Here is a 21,052-nt window from a genome sequence, read left to right on the forward strand (position 1 = left end):
TCCAATGCAGGAGTCTGGGGTTTGATCCATGGTTGAGGATCTTCCTGAATGCTACATGGTGTGGTCAAAAAAATTAAAATGCAAAAAAAAGAATGTTTTTAAAGATTAGGTAGAGAAAAATAAGGTAGGGGTGGGGAATTATGATGTCTAGAGATGCAAACTTGGGTGACAGAATTACTAAGGGGAAGTCTTTACTATAAGAACATGACTGGTGCTGATAGAATTACTAAGGGGAAGTCTTTACTATAAGAACATGACTGGTGCTGATAGAATTACTAAGGAAAGTCTTTACTATAAGAACATGAAAAGTCTTTACTATAAGAACATGACTGGTGCTGATAGAATTACTAAGGGAAGTCTTTACTATAAGAACATGAAAAGTCTTTACTATAAGAACATGACTGGTGCTGATAGAATTACTAAGGGGAAGTCTACTATAAAAGCATGATAGTGGTTACTTTGTGGGGGAGAGTGCTGATCTATGTAGACATGAGATTAAGTTGTAAAAACAATGCTTTGGGATGATGTTTTAGAATAAATAACTGTTCTAGAATTAGGTAGTGGTGTTGGCATAATCTTCTGAGTACACTAAAAACTGACTATATACTTTAAAAAGTTGGATTTTATGGAATATATATCTCAATCAAAAAAAAGGGACACTTTTATTTATAACAACCAAAGTTATTTAGATAGAAAAATCATCAAACAGAAATATAAGGACATAAAACCATTTGCATCAGGCAGCCTAGGGAAAGGGAAGTAAGAGATGTACACGAAAAGTCAGATTATGTGTAACAGTAAGTAAAAGGTACCTTAAGGGTCATTTAATCAAGATTTCCATGTATGAATATATTAATTATACAAAAACTGGGTTTTAATTTATATCCAAAGGAAACCACTTATAACCCTCATCAGCTTAATCATTTAATTCTAAAAGTTGGACAGTAAGATATTTCAACCTACTTGGGGGTTTAGTTCCTGTAATCATTTGCTTGGGAAATAAGACACACTCATGAATGTGGATAACAAGCACTTAGAACAGGATTTCAGCAAACACAAATGAACATCATGAGGAAATTCAAAATGAGGGAGATGGGTTACAAGGAGACATTTTTCATTTGCTTCCAATTCTGATTCTGTTTTTCAAAGAAGGTCCTGTGAAGTTCACATTTTGGAGCTCAAATCATGCACAGTAATTGGATATTTTAAACAAGTACTTCAACTAAGCCTAAATTAAATATCAATGGACCAAAACACGCGCAGGTCACATGTTCTAAAGCTATGCTTAAGATTCAAGGCACTCTGGCTAACAACTTGTTTTGGGACAGAATGAATTTAGAGGGTCACAGAGTTGAAAGATGAAGTTTCAGATGGCCAATGACTTGCACCCCCACCAAGTAGCCTGTGGGTAGTTACAATATGGCTTTCTGCTAAGCACACATATTTGGAATAAGGGTTAGGGAGTTTATCACACAGTAGGCTCTTAGTAACTGTGTTATGAAATAAATATAAAAAAATAAAAAATAATTAAAAAAAAAAAATACATATACGACAGAAAATCATTATTCCTTCAAAATGTATGGGATCAGACCAGGTCAAGATTGGCCTACTTTGGGGGCCTCCTGGTGGCTCAGTGGTAAAGAATCCACCCACCACTGCAGGAGACACAGGTTCAATCCCTGGTTTGGGAAGATCCCACATGCCACAGAGCAACTAAGCCTGTACGCCAGAACTACTGAAGCCTGCGTGCCCTGGAGCCCTAGTGCTCCACAACAAGAGGAGCCACAGCAATAAGAAGCCCAGGCACTGCAACTAGAGAGTATTCCCCTGCTCACTGCAACTAGAGAAAAGCCCTCACAGCAATGAAGACCCCAAAATAAATAAATAAAAAGTTCTTAAATAAATGAAATAAAAGTTTTTAAAAGATGGATCTACTTTCACCTTAGCTACGACTCCCTTTCTTTGCTTCCATTTGTAAGAAAACTATCTCCTCCCACTTTTTCTTGAAGCAGTCAAGCTTTCATAGCCGCCACGTCACCAAATCTACTCTTTTCAAAGCTAACAATGATTTGCATGTTACTAAATTTAATAGACACTGCCCAGTCCTCATCTTACCTGAACCATCAGCAGCATCTGGCTCTTTCTCTTCTTGACTTCATGTTGGGGCGTCAGGACTTCAATCCTCAGACCTCTCCTCTATTCACACTCTCTTCTAATCACATTTTAGCGACTCCATCATCTCATCACATTAAAAACTGCTGTCCCTTACAAATTTATAACTAAGGCCTGGACCACTCCCATGACCTCCAAATTCATTTATTGAATTGCCTGCTTGATATCTCCTCTTAGATGTTTAAAAGGTATCACAAACTCTGTATGTCTAAAACCAAACCCATGATCTTCTCCTACCCACCCCCTCCTTCCTCTTTTCATAGACTTCCAATCTCAGTCAATGGCAATGGCATGCTTTTAGTTGCTCAGGACAAGAACTTAGAATTATCTTTGACTCCTTTCTCTCATACCTCATTATCCAATCAGTGAGCTAGTGATGTTGCTTGTGCCCTCAAAATACATTAAAAAACTGACAATTTCTCGTTACCTCCACTGCTACTACTCTCTTCAAGTCACTTCTTGTCTGGATTACTGCAATCACCTTTTAATGGATTTCCCTGCTTATACAGTTGCCCCACTGCAGTTTTTTTTCTCATCAGCTAAACAGAGTAGCAAAAGTGATCCAGTGAAAATACGAGTTTTTATTTCTTTACTAGGAACTCTCCAATGGCCTCTTATCTCAGGGTAGCCAGGAAGTAGTATATATTTGACACTGTTATCAATCTCACCCTTTCATATACTTCTAACCTCCACCTCCCACTTGTGCTCCAGCCACGGTAGATTCCTTGTTATTTTCAAACATGCCAGGAATACTTGCACTTACTGGTCCTTCTGCCTAGAGTTCTCCACTCCCAGATAATTCCTTGTGTCTTGACTCATATATCACCTCAGTGAGTCTTTCCCAGATTACCCTATGTAAATTATACCCACCCACAATATTCCTATCACTCCCCCACCAAGGTTCAAATTTTTCTCTACAGTTTTCAATATCATCTAAGATATTGATATAATGAACTATATTAATTTATTGTGTTTAACTCAACCCATGAAAGATGTACTGTACTAACTCCAGTATACCCAGTATCTAAAATAGTAATTGGAACAAAAAATAATTAAAATAAAAAATAAAATAGTTCTTGGCACATAGTATGCACTCAAGGAATGAACGGTGAACTATTTAAGTTTCCTAAAAGCTACATGTCTTTTATATTAAGAATTTTAAAGTTTCCAAACTAGACAGTAGAGAAAATACTCAATTGTAAAATGTCTGTTAATTTTAATATTCAATTGACCTAGAAATCAGTCAGTTCTACATTATTACTTTTTAATTGAGTCAAGCCACTTAATTAAATTAACTCCAAATGTGACACAACATGATAACAACTAATTTTCAGTAAAAGCTACAATCATGATTTGCCTTCTCCAAATATCCGTTCTCTCAGATAGTCCATCCGAGCATCCCTTGTTGACAGTGCCATGGAGTTCCATTCGAAATGAGGGATCTGTAAAAGAAGTAACGTAGTCTAAACGAAAGCTCGAAAGCAACAACAAAAAAGATCAGCGAAGGCTTCTAAGAATACTGAAAAGAGCTGTAAGACCCTAAGACATTAGTTTACATAAGCATAGCCTTTGAACACTTTTTGGAAGGTTGTCCTTCATGACAACAGCTGGAAGACCCTTTTCTGCCTCAAAGTTTTCATGCTCCTAGTTCCTACAATAGCAAGAATGGACGCTTTTTCCTATGTGACTGTCCTATATTTATACACTAGCCTTTTTCTCTTATAACTCCATCCATCTCCATAGAGCCTCTCTTCATTGTAAGATAAATATAAAAATCAAGAGATTGTCTAGAGACAATTTAAGAACTGATTTTTATTTGCTATTCTTCAAAAAAAAATGGAGAGTATTCTATTTCAGAGATATTTTAATATAGCTTTTCTTAATATTAAAAAAAAGGTAAATCTATAACTTTCACCTTAAAAGAGGATACACGTAAAACCAAAGACTCTGGGGTTTTTAGAGGCTGAATTATATAAGTATTTCATACCTGAATCACATGATAGCCCAAAATTTCCAAATGTCGTTTTTTCATAGCAGATTTTCCCTTTAAATGAGGGATGTTTCTACAAAATGCTCTTGAATCCAAAAATTCCAAAGCGATCCTATATAAGAAAAATAAATATTTACTTCTGAAATTAAAGTGAGAAACTGAGTAATTACAAACATTTCAGAAACAAGGTGTATCCTTATAAACTAAATAAGCCAACTGAGTATGCTGCTGCTGCTAAGTCGCTTCAGTCGTGTCTGACTCTGTGCGACCCCATAGATGGCAGCCCACCAGGCTCCGCCATCTCTGGGATTCTCCAGGCAAGAACACTGGAGTGGGTTGCCATTTCCTTCTCCAATGCATTAAAGTGAAAAGTGAAAGTGAAGTCGCTTAGTCATGTCCGACTTCAAGACCCCATGGACTGCAGCCTACCAGGCTCCTCCATCCATGGGATTTTCCAGGCAAGAGTACTGGAGTGGGGTGCTATCAATGACAGGTAATCCTGTTCATTAGATTAAACCAAATTATAGTATCTACATGCTTTCATCTGTGTTTCTCTGTCCTGCATATATTTATTATTCACCTACCATATGTAAGGTACTGTGAGAGACATAAAAAGACACAGCTTATAGTCAAATGTATTAAAAAGCAGAGACATCACTTCGCTGACAAAAGTCCATCTAGTCAAAGCTATGATCTTTCCAGCAGTCATGTACAGATGTGAGAGTTGGACCATAAAGAAGGCTAAGTGCTGAAGAATTGATGCTTTTGATCTGTGATGCTGAAGAAGACTCTTGAGAGTCCTTTGAACTGCAAGGAGATCCAACCAGTCCATCCTAAAGGAGATCAGTCCTGAATATTCACTGGAAGGACTGATGCTGAAGCTGAAGCCCCAGTATTTTGGCCACTTGATGTGAAGAGCTGACCCACTGGAAAAGACCCTGATACAGGGAAAGATTGAGGGCAGGAGGAGAAGAGGGTGACAGAGGATGAGACAGATGGTTGGATGGTATCATCGACTCAATGGACATGAATTTGAGCAAACTCCAGGAGATAGTGTAGGAAAGGGAAGCCTGCCATGCTGCAGTCCATGGGGTTGCAAAGAGTTAGACACAACTGAGCAACTGAATAACAACAAATAGTCAAACAAAGAACATAAGATATACAGCACATAACTGTAATTCAGTGTACAAAGCAGCTGTGTGGTTTTCAGAAAAGTATAGAGGCATGGGAGGTCCAAAGAAGAAGATACTATTTATTTCCAATGAGGACAGTGGGAAGGTTAGTGCTTTAGAGACTGCTCAGCTTTCGACCGGAGAAGGCAATGGCATCCCACTCCAGTACTCTTGCCTGGAAAATCCCATGGATGGAGGAGCCTGGTAGGCTGCAGTCCATGGGGTCCCTAAGAGTAGGACAGGACTGAGCGACTTCACTTTCACTTTCCACTTTCATGCATTGGAGAAGGAAATGGCCACCCACTCCAGTGCTCTTGCCTGGAGAATCCCAGGGATGGGGGAGCCTGGTGGGCTGCCATCTATGGGGTCGCACAGAGTCGGACACGACTGAAGTGACTTAGCAGCAGCAGCAGCAGCTTTGGACATGAAGGATGGAGATTCAGGCAGAAAGCACAACAAAAGCAAAGGTATGTAGGTAGAATTTGTGACATATATGAGGAGTATATTCTACCATAAACAATCCTTGATAGTTGAACTCATTACATTGTGTCAAATTTAACATTTAGATAATAAAATCTGAAGCTAAAAGAAAGTTACTTTTCAGCTCCTGGTGGCAGTCTTGATCCAGCTATTTGAGTATTTGATTCCAAGTGTATTTTTGGCAGTTTTTCCAAAGTTGTATTATGGCTTCCATAAGGAAGAGGGTTTCTCCTTTTATCCAAGATACACTCAAAGTCTATAAGGAAGCACAGGAATCAACAATATGAATCAGGTAAATTCTTATAGGTAAAATTTTAAGATATATCTTAAATATTTACACATGTATATAAAGACACACCCTCACAAACATGATGAGGTACCTCTCTAATTATCCAACTTCTTTCATTTATTTATTTATTTAGGCCACACCATGTGGCATGCAGGATCTTAGTTCCCCCTCCAGGCATAGAATCCACGTTCCCTGCTGTGGAAGTGCAGAGTCTTAACCACTGGACTGCCAGGGGAAGTCCCTATCCAACTTATTATATGATCCAAGAGCACCTCGTTGAAAATTGATCAATAAAAATCAACCAGTAAGTATTACCAAACTACTGGTTAACATGAGGGCTATAATTAGCACTGCACTAAACCAAATCACAGCTTCCTTGGTAGCTCAAACAGTAAAGCATCTGCCTGCAATGCAACCCAGGTTTGACCCCTGGGTTGGGAAGATCTCCTGGAGAAGGAAATGGCAACCCACTCTAGTACTCTTGCCTGGAAAATCCCATGGATGGAGGAGCCTCGTAGGCTACAGTCCATGGGGTCACAAAGAGTTGGACACGACTGAGCAACTTCACTTCACTTCAAGCCAAATCACATTAAGAAGTTTTATCTCAATCCTTTTAAATCTCTTGTTCACAGTCTGAGAAGCTAAACCAACTCATCAGAAAATTAGCAGAGACAAAGATTCAGGCAAGCATCCTGTCTTTCCTGTATGAACTGTACATCGGGTAACTAAACAGCTGACATAGGAAAGTTCTTTTTAGACAAAGTCCAGCTAATAAATGCAGAAGAAATGATAGATGCACAGTATCATTACTTTGCTACCCCTGACAAATGATGCATTTAGATAATAATTTAAATGGCTGCTAAAATCATTAGGTGACAAGCTAAGGAGCAAACTTCCTAATGGAGGCACTGATGACCTACAAACACACTGATGAATCTTAATATAATAATAGTAAGACAACTAGAATTGTATGTCTTATGATAAGATGCAATAAGCACATACCACTTATGAAAGAGCTGGCAAAAAAAACCATCCCTACTGTCCCCAAACTAACCTGGTTGAATAATCTAGTCAAACCTCTAGATCTAACTATTGGTTTACAGGAAAAATGGGGGATGCAGGAGCATGTTGAATGACATCACAGAACTGCAACTGGAAAAGTTCAAAATATGAAAAAACAAAAAACTTATTTTCAATAAATAAACTGTAGAAGGAAAAAAGAAAGGTAGAACTTAAAAAGACAGATTATCCAAAGGTAAAATTTGGATTCCAATTTTAACAAACAGTAAAATACAACATATACAAGATAATGGAGATAAGATAATGGAGATAGTTAAATGTTGATAAGCAATATAATATTAAGAAATTATTATGAATAGTTGTAGAGATGAAAATGATGGCACTATGGTTATATATCCTTTTAGATATACCTTTTGAAATGATATATTATCTGTGATTTGTTTGGAAAGGATCAGGTGGGATTCTGGTTAGTGAGTATTGATCATTTTTAATGCTGGATGAGGGTTCATTATACTATTCTCTCTATTTTTGTATACGTATACTATTCTATTTTTGTGTATGTATTTTAATTTTTCCCATAATAAAAACAATGATAAAAGTATTTAAACCAAGAAAAAAAGAAAAATGAAAAAAGAAACAAGGAATGAAAAAGAGTGGATTTAATTACCTATTCTTAAGGGAAACTGAGGCACTGAAGCATCTTCAAGTTAATTATGAAACATGAAATATACTTTTTTCAGTTTTAAGAGAATGAATTCTGGAGCTAGAATGCATAAGTCATTCTGGCTTTGCCATTTGTCAGCTATATAACCTTGGGCAAACAACAATGTCTCTGGGCCTCAGTTTCCTCATCTATAAAAAAGAGTATTTGCAAAACTTAAGGGGGTATAATAAGCTTATTATATATAAAGCACTTAAGGGCTTGCCTGGTAGCTTAGTGGTGAAGAATCTGCCTGCCAATGCAGGAAACATTGGTTTGATCCCTGGTGTGGGAAGATCCCACATGCGACAGAGCAACTAAAGCCATGCACCACAATTACCAAGCCCATGTGTTCCTAGAGCCTGTGCTCACAACAAGAGAAGCCACTGCAATAAGAAGCGCACACACCGCAACTAGAGAGTAGCCACGCTCACCACTGTTAGAGAAAAGCCCGTGCAGCAACAAAGACCCAGCACAGCCAAAAATAAATAAATAAAATTTTAAAATAAATAAAATAAATAATGTCTAACATAATAATCAATATGTGAGTGTATTAATTACTATTGTTGTTATATGAAATTACAGCATTGTTTGAGAGATGCACATAGCAGCAAAAAACCTTAGTAAACTATAGCATACTCATTCAATGAAATATATACAGTTACTAAAAAGAATGTTGTATATTTGTTGACATAGAAAAAATATTCACAATATATAAACAAAGTTGGGCTTCCCTGTGGCTCAGCTGGTAAAGAATCTGCCTGCAATGAAGGAGACCTGGGCTCGATCTCCGGGTTGGGAAGATCCCCTGGAGAAGGGAAAGGCTACCCACTCCAGTATTCTGACCTGGAGAATTCCACGGACTACTACTACAGTCCATGGGGTCACAGTCAGGCACGACTGAGCGACTTTCACTTTCACTTCACCTTTAAAGTCACATACTATAAAAAGTCATTTTGGTTTTAAAAAATCAGAATTTTTTAAGATACATATTGCTTGTACACATGAAAAAGTACTCCTTGTAAAATTTAGAAAGAAAACAAATGTCATTAAAAATGAAAAAAAAAAAAAAAAAGCCAAAAAGAGAAAAACAGACACCAGAAGCAAACAGTGGTTGTATCATGGGTGGTTTTCCTTTTTTAGGTTATCTGTCCCTTCTCTATAAGCATGTGTTATGTATCATATAAGTAAGTGTTTTCTTCCCAATCTTAGTACCATTGTACTAAGTGGTACTAAATGATAATCATACCATTGTATTAAATGGTACTAAATGGTAATCATACAATTGTGTTAATTATACCATATCTTTACAAATATTACCAATTAAATCTTATTTTTAATGACATATATTTTCACATAAAAATAAGCTACTTGACAACATAAGGTATTAATACAAATATGAACTGGCAATACAATGGGCTTGGGACATAATAATCCCAGTTTCCTGTTCAGTTCAGTTCAGTCGCTCAGTTGTGTCTGACTCTTTGCGACCCCATGAATCGCAGCACGCCAGGCCTCCCTGTCCGTCCCCAACTCCCGGAGTCCACCCAAACCCATGTCCATTGTGTCGGTGATGCCATCCAACATTCTCATCCTCTGTCATCCCCTTCTCCTTCTGCCCTCAATCTTGCCCAGCATCAGGGTCTTTTCAAACGAGTCAGCTCTCTGCAACAGGTGGCCAAAGTATTGGAGTTCAGCTTTAGCATCAGTCCTTCCAACGAACACCCAGGACTGATCTCCTTCAGAATGAACTGGTTGGATCTCCTTGCAGTCTAAGGGACTCTCAAGAGTCTTCTCCAACACCACAGTTTAAAAGCATTAATTGTTTGGCGCTCAGCTTTCTTCACAGTCCAACTCTCACATCCATACATGACCACAGGAAAAACCATAGCCTTGACTAGATGGACCTTAGTTGGAAAAGTAATGTCTCTGCTTTTTAATATGCTATCTAGGCTGGTCATAACTTTCCTTCCAAGGAGTAAGCGTCTTTTAATTTCATGGCTGCAATCACCATCCGCAGTGATTCTGGAGCCCAGAAAAATAAAGTCAGCCACTGTTTCCACTGTTTCCCCATCTATTTGCCATAAAGTGATGAGACTGGATGCTATGATCTTAGTTTTCTGAATGTTGAGCTTTGAGCCAACTTTTTCACTCTCCTCCGTCACTTTCATCAAGAGGCTCTTTAGTTCTTCTTCACTTCCTGCCACAAGGGTGGTGTCATCTGCATATCTGAGGTTACTGATATTTCTCCTGGCAGTCCTGATTCCAGCTTCTGCTTCCTCCAGCCCAGATCAAACCTATGCTCCCTACAAGTGCAAGCACAAAGTCCTAACCACTGGACTACCAGGGAATTCTCTGAAAATCTTCAAGATAATGAAATAACTTTTTTAAATTTTTAAAATTCCAGCTGATGAGATGATTCTATTTAGTCTGATTTTCTGAAAGTTGTTAATAACCTACCAAAGACTTACCTACTGTGTAGTAATAAGGTGTAAGAACGGAGGCTTTTACAAAATTGATTCCTCCCAGTACCTCTGCTAACATTTTATAAATCTGCTGTTGTGCTCCATTCATGCTGCCAAAATCTTCATGAAATAAAAACAGTTAGTTCACTTAAAATAATCAGTTTTTGAACGAAAATCATCCCACATCTACAAACTAAAAAATAAAGATTAATATTTCCAACAAGAGCCTTGCTGTACTAATAATACCATATGCAATGACATTAAATTCAATACAAGTTCTTTGGCTCTCTCCCAAAAGAGGTTTAGTGTCCTAAATATTAAGAAATTTTTATAACACAAATTTCATCTACAAAATGTTTCCATTAAACAAGTTATGGCACTCTTGGAATTCTGGTGTCATGATAGGTTCAACAATAAAAACCGTGCACTACCTAATAATGTGCTTTAGAATTAAACTTTACTTTCTGACCCAAAGAAAACTCAAACCTTTATTATAGTGTTGTTGACAGAAGCGGTCATGAAACCACGGAATCTGATATTCAGGACATTCCAAGCAGACTGCTCTATTTAATTCCATAAGACGAAATTGGACCTTCATATTTAGAGACGAATATATAACTGAAATTTTAAAAATACATTAATAGACTTTGAACTCAGCAAAGACAATTCATTTTTCACACTCATTTATCCCATTAATGACTGTAACTTTTATTTTTTATATATTATAAACTCATTTCACTTGTATATACATGTTCTATATTTTTAAATTATTACACTCAATGTGATCATTAGGACCAACATCTATGTTGTTCTCCCTAATTATGAATGTTAAGACCATATTTTTAAAAATACTGCCAAAGAATATTCATTGACCTAATATTCCACATTTAGCAACTTATCCTAAGGAAACAAAGATAAGGACAATGTCAGATTCTATAAACAAAAAACAAACTAATGATATCAAAAAAAAATGTAATGGCATGGAAAATCTTTCAAAATATAGTTCAATGATAAAAGGCAACAGACAAAAGTCAATATATATATAATTCAAATTTTGTCTTAAAACATATAGATATATCAACATATATATATGAAGTCAGGAGACATAAAAGAAACATTCTAAAATATTAAAAACGGCAGTTTCACTTGGTGGTAAGATTATGAATAATCTTTCATTTTCTATTTTATACTGTTCTATAGTCTACAATAATAAACAAAAAAAAAATCAGTATGAACATTTAAATGCTTAAGTAGGTAGGCAGAGCTGAAACTTGGATTTAAATATAAGTGATAATGTATTAAATTAAATTGTTGATACATACGTTCAAGTTGAGAATCTAATCTAGCTAAGAATTTGATGTTAAAAATTGCCTTCAATAGGTCTTCGGGAAAATACTGAAGCGTGGCCAAAGAGTAACCAAGAAACACTAACAAGAGAGGATCCAATACACCTAAAACAAAATTACAAAAAAAATTTTAAATGTACAGCTGCTTCACATACATGTAAATACATACTTTATTCAGTAAAACCAGGTTTTTAAAAAATGATACGAACACAGCCTTGACAAAATTAATCTATACTGTCACAAGTAAGGATGGTAGTAAAGTGGTTACCTTTGGGTGGGGGAAGAACAAAAAAGAAAGCCAGGAAGGTTACCATGCTCTTGATAACATTCTATTATTTTTGATCTGAGTACTGATTTCTTATATGATTCAATTTCTATAAATCCACATACACTATGTATATATGCGTGTGTATATATATATATATGCACATATATATGTGTATATATATATAAATGATGTATAAACATGTCTGCATTATTATTATACTTCCAATAAAGTCTTTAAATTGCCTTGAAAAGAGAAAGACTGGAAACAAAAGGTCATACTACCAAGGCATCAGCCACTGCAACCACCTACAACGGTGCACCCGGAGGGGAATTCAGGATGAAGAAAAACTGGACACTGGCCCTAGGTAGCTAAGATTCACATCAGAGGAAAAATTTCAGTGAGCCCAGACTCTTGTATTTTATCACACATAGAAAAGCACTAAAATCACTAACTTGAGATGTCTGGTTCTGTGATTAACAATAACTTTTGATGTTCAAGTACACGTGTTTGTTTTTGGTTTTGTTTTTCAATAAAAACTCCTATATATCATGGGGAAAAAAAAAAGAAACAAAAGGTCAGTAAAGTATGTAAAAATAAGAAAGGCCACCATTCTCTATATACTGATGATAATATTGCTCAGACTGTGTGGAGAATCATTCTAAGCACTTTGCAAATATTACCTCATTTAAAACCTCACTTTAGTGTATAAAAGGAATGCTTATTATCTCCACTTTATAAACCAACTGTACTGAAGCACAGAGAAGTTTAACGACATGCCTCAGCATGATTGGCTAGTGGAGGGTGAGATTTAACTTAGGAGAGTCCATCTCTGGAGTCTGAACCGCTGGGCTATGCTGCTTTCTAGGGCTCTCAGACCCCCAGGCCGAGGACAGACACATATGAAAATCGGGTCTCATCTACCACCTCCTCCATGACCGGTCAGCCAGCACCACACTGTGTATCCCAGAGGACAAGGCTTGCAGTTATTTACCTGATTTGCCTTATCCAAGAGGAATTTCCTTTCTCTCTTTCTTTTTTTTAAATTTTTTATTGGAGTATAGTTGATTTACAATGTTGTGTTAGTTTCTGAGGTACAGCACAGGGATTCAGTTATATATATATATATATAAAAAAAAGAGATTATATACATATATTCTCTTCTTTCATACTCTTTTCCATTATAGTTCATTACAATACACTGAATACAGTTCCCTGTGCTATATGGTAGGAATTTGTTTATATACTTTATATATAGTAGTTTTTATCCACTAATCCTAAATTCCTAATTTATCCCTCCCACCTCTTTCCCCTTTGGTAACCAACCGTAAGTTTGTTTTCTATGTCATGAGTCTGTTCCTGTTTTGTCAATATGTTCATTTGTATGATACTTTAGATTACCCATATAAGTGATATCACAGGTGATATTTGTCTTTGATATTGATATTTGTCTTTCTCTGCCAAAAGACATTTCTGATGAGAGGGAAGGGATCACCTAAAATGCACCTGTAGCAGCAAATGTTCTTACAAAGGACAAAAAAAAGATGTTAAATCTTCCAATTGTTTTCCTGAGGTTATTTAATAAAGCAAGATCAAGTCACAAACAAGGTTACGTGATGATCTACCAGCAAAACTGATCTGTCAAAACGAATGTTTCTTTAAAATAAAGAAAAGTATCATTCCATAAATTACTTAAAATTCTGCTTTAGGTCTCCAAGAATTTTGCAATCATTTTCACAGTAAAGTCTTCAAAAATCAAAGCTGTACTTCTCAGACTCTCATCTCTTATATCCCTTATTTGAAGAAAAACAAAAAAAAGAATGTATTTTCATTTCCCTCTGGTTGTTGACACACAACTGAACAACCAAGAAAGCATATGCAAAGTCTCATCTTTCAATTTCAAGTCTCATCTTTCTATACATAGTTCTATGACTAAAAGGGGAGTATATATGAATGCCACACATGCATACATCTGTACATGAATAAACACACACATGTCATAGTCGCACTTTACTTGTCTATTAAAGACACAAAAAAGGTCAGATACTATCTGGCACAAAGATCCTACAAAACATATACCAACGTCCATGAACATCATACTGACATCATTAATATATTTATACTGTCTCACACAGCCTGACTAGAGGTCTATACGCCTAGAGAAACATACCATAAAATAGAGCCTAACATCTTATGCTGGACACAGAAGCTCTCAGTTAAGTATTTGTTGCTTGGATAACAGAATGACTATTTCTTACTCTCCAGGCACAGCAAAAAGTTCTGAGGAAAGCCAGTTTCTTCTCCTATCAACTTGGTCTCCCTCATTCCATTCCTGCCACACTGAATCTGCTGTTCCTAAAAAGAAACCAAGCATGTTCTCACCTCACGGCCCTTTGCACTTGCTTTTCTTTATCCTGGGATGCTCCTCTCCAACTCTGGGCATGGGTCACTCTCTCACTTCATTCAATCCATGGTCAATGACGTCTCCTTACTCCATCTGGCCCGCCTCACTATCCTCCACCCTCCATGCCTACCCTGCTCTAGTCCTCTTAGAGTCTTATCACCATCGGACCTTATGAACTTGCTTATTATGTACACCAGTTTCACCCCGCCAGAAAGTAAACTCAATGACAGTAAAGTCTATCTGGTTTTTACTCCCTCCTACATCTCCAGTGACTAACGACCACCTGACAGTAAGAACTTGGTGAATACTGACTGAAAGAGCAGTAACTACTGAGCCAGACATTTAACCTCTAAACTCTCACATTATCCTGACATGCAAGAAGAAAGAGTCTGAGAAGAGAAGCCCCATAAAGCCTTTTTCTTTAAGGCCAAATAGAAACAAACATAATTCAGGACCAAAATAAATGAAAAGAAAAAAATAATTTCCTGTCTTTGCTGTCCTCACATACTGCTTCTGCTAAGGCCAGTAGTAGGAAGGAATATTTCTATTCCACTTTTTTTCTGGTACTAAAACACTATTTAGACTTTTTAAAGAGACATAATAATCAGTCCCAAAGCAACAACCTTTCTGACAATTAATAAATATCTATAAAGGATCTTAAGAAATATTTGTTTTCTATTAAAAAAAAAACAAAACTATTAAAATTGACAAAAACAATCAAATGTTATATGTCTCCAGAAATGATAAAAATATCAGATATACAGCTCCACATACAAAACATTTTTTGCTGAAAATGTTCACCCTGAATCTAACCAAGCATCTATAACTAACTTCCAGTTTACTAGGGATACAGATGATGGAGGAGCAAGTTAAAAGAAAGCACTCAAACAAATCCAGAATGTGGCACAACCCATAATAAATGGCCAACCCCTTTTACAAAAAAAAATATCAAGAGAAAAAAAGATAGGGAGAAAGTGATGTAGCCCAACATTAGTTTCTTTAAAAAATTTATCAAAGAAAATTTGGTGACAGTTGGGAAATTTTTATTATGGATTGAGTAGGCAGTAGCTTCCCAGTTGGCTTAGAAGGTAAAGAACCTGCCCACAATGCAGTAGACGCAGGAGACGCGGGTTTGATCTCTGGGTTGGGAAGATCCCCTGGAGAAGGGAATGGCTACCCACTCCAGTATTCTGACCTGGAGAATTCCATGGACAGCAGGCTATGGGGTCACCACGAGTTGGACATGGCTGAGTGACTAATACTAGGTAGTAAGTGGTACTTGTTCATTTTCTTAAGTGTGATACTGGCATTGTGTTTGCATAGGAGAATGTCCTTATAACCTGAAGTATTTAGGGCTGGCACTTCAAATGGTTCATCATATACACAGACAAACACACACACACAAACACACAGAGCAAATCTGGCAAAATGTTAGAGAGATAACCTACTGGAATGAGTGAACCTTGACTGGATCCTGTGTCCAAAATAATCACTGTAAATAAAGTATTTTGGGAATAATGAGGGAGACTTAAAAATAGATTGTATACTACATATTGTTGTTGTTTAGTCTCTAAGTCATGTCTGACTCTTTTGCAACCCTATAGATAGTAGCCCTCCAGGCTCCTCTGTCCATGGGATTTCCCAGGCAAGAATATTGGGGTAGATTGCCATTTCCTTCTCCAGAGGATCTTCCAATCCAAGGATCTTCCAACCCTGTCTCCTGCATTGCAGGCAGATTCTTTACTGACTGAGCTACCAGGGAAGGCCTATATTATATATCAGGGACAACTAATTTTCTCTATGTGATAACAGTATTGTGGTGACTTAGGAGATCATTATTCTTAGGAGGTCTAAGCAATTAAGCAATTAGATGTAAAGATTCACATTGCCTACAACTTACTTTGAAATGGCATAGAAAAAATGAGAGCAAGAGAAACAATAAAGCAAATATGATAAAATGTGAACAATTACTGAATCTACCTAGTGAGTTCATAAGTGCTACTTGTTTAATTCTCTACTTTCTAATGCAAGCTTGACATTTATCATAATAAAAAAGTTTTAAAAAATGGATCCAAAACATTTTTTTGAAGGTATAAAACTCATGGATATTTTTGTTATCCTTTAAAAGAGCGGTATGTCTTAAGAGTAGTAGCAACAGTATTCTCCAACCTCCTCATCCAGGTAGTACTAAACAATATACCTACTTAAGTAAGAATTAAGGTGTTGAATGCAAGTTCCAAAAAATTCATCCCTTTGAGGTGGATCATAGTTCAGGGTGCTGAATGGAAGAATAATAGCAAGAATTGCAAAAGGATGAATCTGTAAAAAATAGAACAAAAAAATTAGTTTAAAAAACCTCAGCAAAACAAAACAAAATTTAGCCTAATTATTATCCTAAGTAGAACTCTTTATCAAACAAGCCTATAGTTAAATGAACATGCCCACAGTTAAATGACACATGTATCACTGTTAATAAGTTCTCTACCTGGCTATAATCTATTTAATTCCATCACTAATCTCTAGTAACTCTAAATATTAATGTAGAAAAAAATAAATCAGATAAGTTACAAATTGATTTTATAAATATAAAATTCTGTTCCAGAATTCCTTAGTCATTAAAATGACAAAAAGATAGTATCACTAATTTCCATGATATAAGTGCATTTTATAGACTCATCATATAATAAGAAAGCTTCCTAATTTATAATAATAATCAGACTTCATTTTTCTTTCATTCTTTTTTTTAAGTTCATTCATCCAATACTTAATAAACAGCAGGCACTATGCTAGGCAAAAAGATAGACTTTTATTTTTACTTATTAGAAACACTGTCTTCTAAGTAAAAACCATATTCTGATATATATAATTGATTTTCTCATATAGTTCAAAAAGCATCATTGGGGCTTCCCTGGTGGCTCAGCGGTAAAGAATTCATCTGCCAAAGCAGGAGACACGGGTTCCATCCCTGGCCTGGGAAGATCCCACATGCCACGGGAAAACTAAGCCCATGTGCCACAACTACTGAGCCTGCGCTCCAGAGCTTGGGCTCCAAGCAACAAGAGAAGCCACTGCAATGAGAAGCCCATGCCTCGCAACTAGAGAGTAGTCCCTAACTAGAGAAAAGCCCATGGAGCAACTAAGACCCAGCACAGCCAAAAATAAATAAATTAACTAAAAAAAAACAAACAGCATTTTACAAGTTCCAGAAATAAAACTGTAAGAAGACACAGTGACAATTCAATTATTCTAGATTCTGATGCTGGGAGGGATTGGGGGCAGGAGGAGAAGGGGATGACAGAGGATGAGATGGCTGGATGGCAACACTGACTTGATGGACATGAGTCTGAGTGAACTCTGGGAGTTGGTGATGGACAGGGAGGTCTGGCATGCTGCGACTCATGGGGTTGCAAAGAGTCGGACATGACTGAGTGACTGAACTGAACTGAACTGAAAGTCAGTGAAGACCTACAATTTTCTCAGTTTCCACATTTATCTTACTCTTTTGAATAGTTTTAAATAGTAAAAGTATCATAGGATTATAGAAAATAAGAAAAAGAAAGCAAAAATCATACATCTCCATTATCCTAACACAACTATTATTATTTACCAGAAACTAGAGCTTAATTTTTAAACTTCAAATTCCAATCAAGTTCTTCAAGCACTTATTATAAACATTTATGGTTCTAGAAGTTGACAATAATATGCAACATTTCAATTTCACCTTTTCAATCTGTTGAAGGACCACTGAGGCTATCTTATCAAGTAGTGAAGTACTGAGGTAGTTGGTTCTAGAAATGAAAGATGCAATCCCTGCAACATTGATGTAATTCATTTCATCCATCAGACGCTGTAAGGTAACAACTGTTTCTTCAAGAAGTGAATCAGCAAACCAGTCTCCTTTTAAAGATTTAACTTCTTCCCATAACAGATTCAAACTTTTACATTCTTGTAGTCTCTGATGACCATAGTGATCTAATTTTTGAAGTACTTTCAACTGTTTCGCAGGAATATTATTCAGATACACGTGATCATACTGAATACATCTTAAAACAGATGTTGCAAAAATATTCAGGTCATGTAGGTCACACTGTGGCAAAACTGCTTCAATCTGAGACATCCTCACTTCGTCCAGGTGAGCAGAAGGAAGCATCGAAAGAGCATAGACCAGGATGGAAATCTCACTAGGTATGACACTGACTTTCAAATAACTACAAAGAAAGAAGGAAAAATAAAAAGAACAGAATGAATCTATCAGCAACAAAACTTAGTTGTAAGAATTAAAACGTGAATATATAATTATTATTACACTTAATAGGTGTGACAGTTTTAAAATATAATTTGAAAAGGGTTAGGGGCTTCCCTGGTGCTCAGTGGTAAAGAATCCGCCTGCCAATGAAGGACATGAGTTCGATCCCTAGTCCAGAAGATCCCACATGCCTGGATCAACTAAGCCTGCATGCTACGACTACTGAGCCTGTGCTCTAGAGCCTGGGAGCCTCAACTGCTGAGCCCACATGCCACAAATACGAAAGCCCTTGCACCCTTAAAGCCCATGCTCCACAAGAGAAGCCACAGCAATGAGAAGCCCAGGTACCACAACTAGAGTAGCCCCTGCTTGCCACAACTAGAGAAAAGCCTGCACAGCAACAAAGACCCAGAACAGCTAAAACTAAATGAAAATAAAATCAATAAAAAGGGTTAGATAAATTCAAAGATGACAAGTTTCATAAAGGCTTACTAAGGGAAGCCTTAAGGTGTTCTAAAGCATATCCTCATTTTTTTATGCAAAAATAAAACCATAGTCCCTGACAAACAAAAGGTCAACATTAGAAAAATGTCTGCAGGGTTGTTGCGAGAGACAGAATTTGGACTGAATTTCTAGATATGACCTGTCAGAAGCTGATATGATCTAGAACAGGCAAAGAGTAACCACTCAATAACAGTGATCCCCTTCTTCTGCAACATAAGAAGCCCAACCTTTAAAAAAAAACAGACAAAAAAGACAAACACAGAGCATACAGTCCCTTCTCTTCTCCTCCTTTCCCAAATCCCTATGCTTAGACACCCACCACCAGGACAGCAGTTGTTAAAATACAAATTAAAAACTGGGAGCTTTTAAACCATCTTTTAAGTTTAGAAGTACTGGAAGAGATGATCAAATATAAATTAAAAGAAAACAGATTTACTTTTAAACATATTAAGTTAGCATATTAAAATAATGATGATATTCAAGGCTAGCAAGGGTATATTGATGCAGATTTTCTCATTCACTAATAGTAAATTTAAAAAGTTGGTGCAACCTTTTTGGAAAGTAATTTAGCAGTATAGCTTAAGAACTTTAAAAGTAATTACATCATTTGACATGATCAATCTTTGTCTAGTAAACTAGCCTAAGAAAATAATCTAAAATGAAGGCAAAGATTTTATGTTACGTTATTCATCACATTTTTTAATGTGGCTAAAATTTGATAAGTCTACATACCCAGGAAGGGGGATAGTTAAGGTAATTATGATACAGTCATATAATGGGCAATATCCAATCACTAAAAATATTTACAAATAGCTTTAAATGATGTAGGAAAATGCTGTTAATGTTAAGCATGTGGGAGGAGGAACACAAAACTGTACGTTCCTGATTCTCAGCTATGAAAAAAACATATAGATGATATATACCACAAGCAAATAAACCAACCAAATAAACCAAACTGTTCACCATAAATGAAAGGGCTTACAAATGATTATTTTCTTCTTTATACTTTTTTCTGTTTTCAAAATGATTTTTTTTTTCACATGAGATGGGTCCCGTGTTGACCTCATAACAGATATGAGGGAAGCACAACAATAGTGTGAACACCCAATTACTATGCTTATGAACTACAATCAAAATGATTTTCACATAATATCTGGCCCACTGCCTGACACAAAGTAGGTACTCAATAAGTACTAAATAAGTATTTTATTCTTATAACCACAAAAAATTAATATGCTATTTTATATAAAGAAAAGAAAGACCTAAAGAGTTGCATTTGTTTACAGAATTGACCCAGGGGGTAGGAACTCTCATTATTTGCCAATCTTGTGATACTAATCTGAAAATAAACCTCCAAGAGACGCAAACATGCCAGACTCCACCTGATGCTTTCCTTATGGTGTTCCCTAAAATTCCAAAACTTACAACAGATGCAATTGCGTTTATTTACATTCTACCACAAATCTACCAGCATGGCTAAAATAAAAATGTACCAAGAGTTGGTGAAGATCTCAAGAAACAGGAATGCTCACATTTTGCTAGTGGTAAATAAACTGGTACAGTCACTTTAGAAAACTATTTAGAGTTCCCTGATGGACTAGTGATTAGGATTCCGGGTTTCACTGCTGTAGCCCGGGTGCAATCCCTAGTTGGGAAACTGTTAAAGAAAAAGAGACAAAAGAGAAAACTATTGAGCAGGATCTGCTGAAGGTGAACATATAGTAACATATGTATAATCAAGAATCACACTCCTCAGTAAATACCCATGGAGATGTACACATATGTTCACTAAGAGATACGAATGAGGTTGTTCACCACAGCAGCATTTATAATAGCTAAAACTGGAAATAAATCAAATATCAACATTAAAATTGACTTAAAAAAACCTGTTACGTTCTTACAAGACTATATAGCAAACACATGGGTAAATCTCATAAATAAAATGTTAAACAAAAGAAGCAAGGCACTAAACAGGCAAAACTAGTCCATGCAGTTAGAA

At 36.4% G+C, this 21,052-nt stretch overlaps 1 protein-coding gene and 1 non-coding gene across 4 annotated transcripts in view; both read right to left on the minus strand.

Annotated features, from left to right (window-relative positions):
* Positions 1 to 2,050: 2,050 nt before the first annotated feature.
* The window catches only part of FASTKD1 (FAST kinase domains 1), a 37,568-nt gene continuing 18,566 nt past the window's right edge, over positions 2,051 to 21,052 (minus strand). For all 3 annotated transcript variants that reach the window (XM_005887594.2, XM_070357993.1, XM_070357996.1), the window contains exons 8-15: positions 18,025 to 18,511; positions 16,508 to 16,622; positions 11,611 to 11,739; positions 10,775 to 10,906; positions 10,295 to 10,408; positions 5,932 to 6,070; positions 4,160 to 4,274; positions 2,051 to 3,614 (exon numbers count right to left, since the gene is read on the minus strand). In XM_005887594.2, the coding sequence (XP_005887656.1) occupies positions 3,519 to 3,614; positions 4,160 to 4,274; positions 5,932 to 6,070; positions 10,295 to 10,408; positions 10,775 to 10,906; positions 11,611 to 11,739; positions 16,508 to 16,622; positions 18,025 to 18,511 (1,327 nt within the window). In that variant the 3' untranslated portion in view covers positions 2,051 to 3,518. The remainder of the gene's footprint in view (positions 3,615 to 4,159; positions 4,275 to 5,931; positions 6,071 to 10,294; positions 10,409 to 10,774; positions 10,907 to 11,610; positions 11,740 to 16,507; positions 16,623 to 18,024; positions 18,512 to 21,052) is intronic.
* LOC138985053 (small nucleolar RNA U13) lies at positions 20,093 to 20,193 on the minus strand. Its single transcript, XR_011462290.1, has one exon. It is a non-coding gene; the product is annotated as a small nucleolar RNA U13 (small nucleolar RNA).

Source organism: Bos mutus, chromosome 2 (assembly GCF_027580195.1).
Source record: "Bos mutus isolate GX-2022 chromosome 2, NWIPB_WYAK_1.1, whole genome shotgun sequence".
NCBI classification, from domain to species: domain Eukaryota; kingdom Metazoa; phylum Chordata; class Mammalia; order Artiodactyla; family Bovidae; genus Bos; species Bos mutus.